We start from the raw sequence: 7,864 nt of genomic DNA on the forward strand, positions 1-7,864 counted from the left end.
CTTTTATATTTTAAATCAGTGATGAGATTTGAAAAGATGATTAATTAAATCTCTTATTGGTGGCTCATTTTCTTTTATAATAAATGCTGAAAAATATTCTATATTTTTCTGGTTTAATATTTTTTGATACAAAATAAGATATGATTAAAAACAAATATGTCAAGCTTCTGCAAAGAGTTATACCGTATAATTTTTCTGTGGAATTACAAACTCTCAAAATAAAAATTCATATGACATCAAATGAAGAACACTGTACTTTTATTATATTTCTATTTACAATTATTTCCAGCAATGAAGGATTAATTTAAGGAGGAATTCATGTCCTTAACTTTCCAATACCATTTAAGTTTTGAGGATTTAATATAAAGAACTTTATTAACAGTCACAGAGCTTTACAGTGGTTAGGTTATTCAAATGCCTAGACCTGGTCTAACATGTTTAAAACTCTAAAATTAAAGAAATGCCTTTGAGGCACTGGAGCAGGAATGCAATTTTGCACACCTTTTTTTTTTTTTTGTCCTCCAATAACAATCTCAGAATTAATAATCAATAGTCATTAATTTCCTGGGCTCCACATTATAGCGTGAATTATATCCTCTCCTTTCCCCAAAGAAATTTACTAAATCTTTTCAGGAGATAAATGCAAACGGATAAAAACTTATTCTTCTCAGTTCTTCCAGTAAAATCAGGCTCATGAATATTACTCTTCTGTTCAAAAAGTCAGAAGTATGTAAAGCACAATTTTAAAGTTTCTGGAAAATAGCAAGGGAAAAAAAATAAAGTTTATTTATTTAAGAATTTCTTCAGGATGTGGAAAAAGTTTCCTTCCAAAATGTTAACATAGCTTCTAACACTCCCTCTTACAGCTGAAAATCTCCATTCTTCTCCCTGTTTCCTACCCAAAAGCTGAAGTGTATCTGGAAATTCATTTTACTGAACAAGAATTGAGAGTGAAAAATACCAATACAAACACCTGAAACACCCCAAACATTCCATTTCATTTCCACACCACATTCGTTTTTCTCCATCTTTTCTTCAGGGCTTCTTTGACCTCCTTATTCCTCAGGCTGTAAATGATGGGATTCAATAAGGGAGTGAGCACAGAATAAGAGAGTGAGAGGAATTTGTGCACAGATGCACAACAGGTGGATTTTGGCCGCAGGTACACGGCGCCTCCAGTGCCATAAAACAGAGCCACGACCAAGAGGTGTGAGGAGCAAGTGGAAAACGCTTTCTGCTGGCGCTCAGCTGATGCCATGTGAAGAATGGTGGAAATGATACAAATGTAGGAGTAAATGATGAGTAGGAAAGGGCTCAGAATAGCAAAGACAGCCACCACAGTGACCTGCAGCTCTCGTGGGAAGGTGCTGCCACACAGCAGGTCCAGCAAGGGCTGAATCTCACAGAAGAAGTGGTCGATGGCAGAGCCACACAAGGGTGAGCTGAATGTTGTGAGGGTGTGAATTAAACCCACAGCAGCCCCAAAAATGTAACTCCCAGCAACCAGGCTTCTGCAGAGCCTGCTGCTCATGGTAACTGTGTAGTGCAAGGGGTAGCAAATTGCAAAATAACGATCAAGGGACATGGCAGCCAAGAGAAAGCATTCAGCAACTCCAAAGAAAAGGAAGAAAAACATTTGCATTGCACATCTTGTCTTGGAAATACTTACTGTTCCCACCATCAGGGTCTCGATAATGGTTGGGAAAATGACTGATAAATAGCAGATATCCAAACAGGACAGCTGAGTGAGGAAGAAATACATCGGGGTGTGAAGGGTGTTATCACTGTTTATTGTGAAAGCTGTCACTGTGTTAGCCATCAAGGTGAGAATATAAAGAAATAATAAAACTACAAAGAGCAAAGAGTGCAAATGAGAGCTTTCAGAAAAACCCAGGAGTCTGAATTCACTAAACCCACTGAGGTTCCCAAGGATCATCCTTCTCTGGTGCCTTGTAGAACTCCCTTTGTTTTAGATGAAGCTTCAAACAGCCAGGCAAATCTGCAATCAAAATGCAACTGCCTGTTTGAACAGACAAAAAGATGACTAGAAGTTAGAAACTTCTGAGAAGATCTGAAAGTTTCCAAAGAAAATAAGGCAGTCTTATGCATTTATTTTTGTCTCTATTTTTGACAAATTCTTCTTTCGTAGCATTGCCTTCAAAGTTTGCATATTCACTACTGTCTTCAAATGCTCAGCTACCATTTTTACCCTGTAGAAAAAGAAAAAAAAATATGGCAAATATCTTTTTATGGACTAATCAGTTCAAGTCCCAAAATCATCAGCAGCAACATTTGAATATAACAAAGGTAAATTCTCTGTTACCTGTTGTGGAGTGTGGTGGAAGAAGAGTAAGGGAAAAAAGCCCCTAAATTATGAATTCTCCAGAAAAGCTTTCAACTGTGAGCACTGCAGCGAAGCAAAAGAGAGGCTTTTCCACAGCTCTTTATACTGTAAATATATGTATTTATAAAGTCCATTGAGACTGGCTAGTGCTGATTGGAGCAATAAGGAAGAGTTGTTAGAGGGTGGATAAACAAGATGCATGTGTTTGAGTTGACTCACAGCCACCTCTAATTTTACATAACTTGGAAAGCATTTCTATATAAACCCAGATATCTACAGAAATATCAAGATCTGGTTTACCTTGCATTAATTACTATTACTTCATAAAGCAGCCAAATTAATGACAGAGTTGCCACACAGGCTTACCATACTTATGCTTTCTCAATAAAATTTGAAGGTGAAGCAAGGATGCAATCCACGTTCATTTGGGGATTAGAGACAAAAGATTCACTCATTACCAATCTTAATTTTTATTGTATTCTATTAAAAGATATTATTTTTTAGCTGTTGTTTGGTTTATTTTGTGGTTTCTTATTCAGATCCATCAGCAACCCCACACTGTCTCTCTCACCACAAGGCTCCTTTCAATGCCAAAGAGGTTGATTAAAAGTTGAATTACTGGCTGGTACTCACATTTCCAGTGTTAAGACATCTCATGCAGTCTGATCCTTTTTCCCCTGGCTGTAGGACTGTCTTTGCCCACTTTTATCCTTAGTCACTGGCTGTAGAGTAACCTCTGCATCACAGTCAGACCCTCTGAACAGCAGAAAGTGATTTTGTAGGGAAGAACCACCTAATGTGATGTAGGTGTCTTCTGTAAGTGACAGCTTGTAAGTGCAGTAGCTGTGTTTCATTAAACAGAAACATAATAAAGGCAGAAATTATTATCCACAGAGGAAAATCTCTGAGAAATCTGAAGGACCCACTTGCGATGGCATGATGTGTTCTCCCATGGCAGGCCTTTCCTGCACCATTAATTAAAAGATAATAAAATCAGAGTTAGATATGAGTTACCTTTTCTTTCCTCCTGCAAAACCTTTAAAGCCATTTTCCTGTTTCTATTTGTAGTTTGGCTCCACATTAAATTTTTTCCCTTAAGGCAGGCAAGATCAGGCCCAAGATCATGAAAGGTCAAAACATAACAGATGAAAATAGTTATGTGAGTGCTCTGTAGGTCTTTCTTTACAGTTTGTTCTAACAGGAGAACCAGAGAAAGTTGTGTTGTACCTAAACAATGAGTGGAAAATAACTGACTCCTACAGCTGCAGCAGTCAATACCCAACAGGCTCTTCCTCTGGGAACACAGACAGAAATACTTAAGATTTGTGACGTGGCTGTTCCAAAATCATTAACCACAGATTTCTCCTACTGGCAGCTGAGCTACTTGATTTTACTTCATTCTTCTGTCTGTTCTTCCAGATGCTATTGTCCTCTGGCACCTACACACATAGGACTTCTCTTACAGGGAGACTTACCAGCCTATTAAGTAAATGGATTATTGGAACTGAAAATCAATAAGATATTTTTGTATTGTTGAAAAAAAACTGCTACACCTGAAACATGCCTGGGACAAATGTTATTTCCTGAAGTGCAATCCACCCTCTTTAGTACATTTTGTCTGGTACTGTGGAGAATATGTGGGATTATCTGTGTTCACTAGGTGATTCTTTCCTGGAATGGACCCCATCCAGAGAATGACAGCCTGAACTCAGATATTAAACTGTGCTTTAGGGTTATTCATCAAATCTCTCTCTTCTCCATGTGTGTTTGGTGTGTATTTTTGGGATGTCACTGGAGTCTTACATTCCCATTTGAGTGACCCCATACTGATTTTAGAGGAAACATTTACTCTAATGTAAATAAGTTCTGAGAAGTGATTTAAACACCCAAATTGATTTGCAGGAACTTTTAGTATATAGGTATGAATTTAAGGAAATGTAATGAATCTGTGAAAGTCACACAGATTTAAACCAGTCTGTTAGCTAGCTGTGGTGTGTGCAACTGGAGGATATCCCCAGCTGAAATAAAATAATGCCACTTTCTAATACTAAAATCACAGTGTTAAAGAGTTTTATTCCTGACTTTCAGTAGCAAAAGCACAATTCTAAAATCTCTTATGGGAGTACTCTGCAGAACTGGAGTCCGCTGACTATTTGCCCACTTCAGTTTGGGGCTTTTCCATCATTTTATTCTGCTTGCTACCTGAGAACATTCCTTACTGCTACCTGGAGTGAAGATAAATAATTTTCCCTGTTGATGTCCAGATCATCACAATTAAAAATCAGTTGATCTATTTCCTGTCAGATTTGAAGGCCCCTTTTTATGGACCATGAAGAAGTAAACAGACTCTAGGTTTTGCCAAGGCACTGCTAATCCTGTACATAATCAGCCCTGGCTTTATGTTCCTCTGCTGCCAGACACTTCCCCTGCTTCTGCTACTGTGTCTTACACTCTGCTGAAACACTCCCACTTTAACCCACACTGGTGGTCTGTACCCATATTTCATTTCTGGGTCCCACCATCAATGTGACTCTGCTGTAGAGGAACCTGAGACAAAGGAGTGTGCATTGATGCAGTCCCCATGTGCACTTGGGTTAAAGATCATTCTTGCCCACAAATTTACACATAGTTTCCCCTACTTCTTCTTCCTATGGTTTGTCCTTCCATAGCTTGTCATTAATCAGAAAGATTAAAAGAAAAACAACAACAACAAATCCCAAACCAACCAAGAATCAGACACTTTCTTTTGCCACATCTGCTGCAGCAAATAAGGATTTAGCATTCAAATTATTTCTTTGGGTAAGATGTATTTGAGAGGTGGGCCCACCAAGCGGTCAGACCATCATTCTCAGCACAGATCAATGTTATCCACTACCAGGAGATATTCCCATTATGTTTGGGGGAAGGCTTAATAAGCAAGGGCTGGCATAGGTGTTGGTTTTCATTTCATTTTATGAAATCCTAATCAAATTTAATGATGCAAAGTGATACCTCTCCCTGCAGCCCATCCTTCCCTTTACCACGGGTTTGAGTCATACTAACCTCCCTCCCATTGTGGCAAAAATAAATCATTTTTTCCCCTTCCACCATTTCATAGAATCATTACTTCATAGACTATCTCCAGTTGGAATGGACCCTGCTCCTTGAAAAAGTTATCAGTGAATGGAGAACAGACACACTCCAGAGAAAGCTTGTTAGAGAGACCCTCCTGTCCAGTCAGCAGGTACAGAAAGGACATTTTGGTTTTCTAAACTCTTCAGAGAAGAGCCTGGATGCAGCTGCATCCCAGCCCAGCCCCAGACTCTTCAGTTTATGTCTAAAGGGTTACAGAGGTGTAAGTGAGCCTGTATGTAACTTTGTCCCATGGGATTAAAGATGGCAATGCATTAAATAAATAAAATTAAGTACTTATTTAAATGTATTGCAATGATTAAGTAAAATAACTTGTTCAGAATTATTTGCTACATAGCATAGGTAGCCATAACTACTAGTGTAGTATACTGCACTATTTTTGAAGGTATAGAGGAGCAATTATATTAAATCTAGCAAAACAATTATTGAGTAGAGATTGATGATACCCATGCAACAGCCATGAGCAAACCTATTTGGCTCAGCCCTGAGAAGTGACCTTAAGGGGCTTCCCTACTCAAGGCAGGGATCTTCACACACCTTAGGAAGGTATGCTAGAAATTCTCACCGTGCAGAAGTGGGACTGCCCTTCTACAGCACAACATGATTGGCTGCCAGTCTGATACATTTTTAGATTTTGTATTGTCAGGTTTATTCAGCAAAATATGCTTTGCTGCTGAAAAGGGTGTTAGAAGCTCTTTGGCTTCTTCCATCAAGTGACACTTGTGACTTCCATGTGAAGGCCTGGACATCCCTGCTGCTCTGCCCTCAGATCAGGGAATATCTGTTTGCATGTCCTCATGGTGTTGAAAATGATAGAACTTTACAAATACCTTTTCTAATTAATTGTTTTAATTAAGTTTTCTAATTACTTGTTTGAATTAATCATAAGCAGTGTAATTTTCCACTCTGTCATATGCCACTATAGCCAACATTCAGCAAGGTTTGTCATAAGCTGCTACAGTGGGAACACAACTTGAGAAAATTCCTGAACATTTACATTTTGCTACAACAACTGTAATCAACCTTGATATTCTTCAATGGTCTCAGACCTGGAAGAGGGATTTATTGCTGAAGCTGGACACAAGGAATGCAGAATTTATGACCCATGAGGCCATTGTGCAGAACCCTGAGATAAAGAGGGAACAACAAAGAAAATTCAGCAATTGTACTGTAATCCCATTGTCCTGGTTTCAGCTAGGGTAGAGTTAATTTCTTCTTTAATTTCTTCTTTAGCTGTCACAGTGCTGTGTTTTGGATTTGGAATGAGAATGGTGTTGATAATACACTGAATTGTTAGGTTTTGCTAAGTCATATTTTATTCTAAGTCAAGGACTTTTTGTTTCCTCATCTTCTGCTCTGCCAGTGAGGAGGTTCACAAAAGAAACTGGGAGAGAGCACAGCTGGGACAGGTGACCTGAACTGCCCCAAGGGACATCCACACCCTAGAACATCATGCCTGGTATATAAACTGGGAGGAGCTGCCCAGAAGGGCAGCTGATCTTGGTTTGGGAAGGGGGCTCTGGCATCAGTCAGCAGGTGGTGTGTAATTGCATTGTGCATCACTTGTTTGGTCCCTTTACATTATCATTATTAATTACTACTATTGTTGTAATTTACTTTATTTTCAAATATGAAACTGTTTTTAATTCAATACAGAAGTTTTACTTCAAATCTCCTCCCCATTCCACCAGTGTCAGGGAAGAAGAGGTGGTTGAGCAAGCAGCTGCGAGGTGTTTAATTTCCATCGAGGCTTAAAACACGATACCTCTCTCTATCTGGGAAAAAGATAATAAAAAGACTGAAAATACGGACTAATTAGCATGAGAAGCAAGAAGTCAATAACCAATAGAAGACAGAAAACTAATTAATGAAGAGCAATTTATAGCCAGTGACATTAATTTCTTGGTTTGCTAAAATATATAAATAGTGCAAAGCTTTGAAAGACCATGTACATGTTTAGAGGAGCACTGTAATAAGGTAATATGTGCTTTCTGATACCAAAAGTAGCATTAAAGAGCTTAATCTATCCTGATGTTTTCAGTGACAATGGTGGGTGTGATAGTTTGGTCAAGCTGCTCTCAGTGTTCTTTAACACTACAAAGAGGAGACCCTCGTTGCTCAAGCCATTCCTGGTAAGGTGCAAACAGCTGGAGCTGCTGTGTCCCTGCTCAGGCAGTGTCCTGCTGCAGGGGGATCCCTGAGCACCCCCTGACTGACAGCCATTCCTCCAGTAAAAGCCCTGTCCCACTCTTTAACAGGACAGACTTCTAACATCCCCCTTCTCAGAGTGTGGAGATTCCTTCCTTGAGTGGGGACACCCAGCAAGGTTTCACTTTGAGACTGAGAAAAAGAGAATTGTTCAGGGCCATTGGCAAGGGTGAGTGATGT

At 39.1% G+C, this 7,864-nt stretch overlaps 1 protein-coding gene across 1 annotated transcript; it reads right to left on the reverse strand.

The window, feature by feature from the left end:
* Nucleotides 1–629: 629 nt before the first annotated feature.
* LOC110480584 (olfactory receptor 10C1-like) lies at nt 630–1,936 on the reverse strand. Its single transcript, XM_021548624.3, has 2 exons — nt 1,030–1,936; nt 630–682 (listed from the first exon to the last, which is right to left on the reverse strand). Exons 1-2 carry the CDS (start codon nt 1,934–1,936, stop codon nt 630–632), a joined length of 960 nt encoding a protein of 319 aa, XP_021404299.2.
* Nucleotides 1,937–7,864: the final 5,928 nt, after the last annotated feature.

Source organism: Lonchura striata, chromosome 25, assembly GCF_046129695.1.
Source record: "Lonchura striata isolate bLonStr1 chromosome 25, bLonStr1.mat, whole genome shotgun sequence".
Taxonomy (NCBI): domain Eukaryota; kingdom Metazoa; phylum Chordata; class Aves; order Passeriformes; family Estrildidae; genus Lonchura; species Lonchura striata.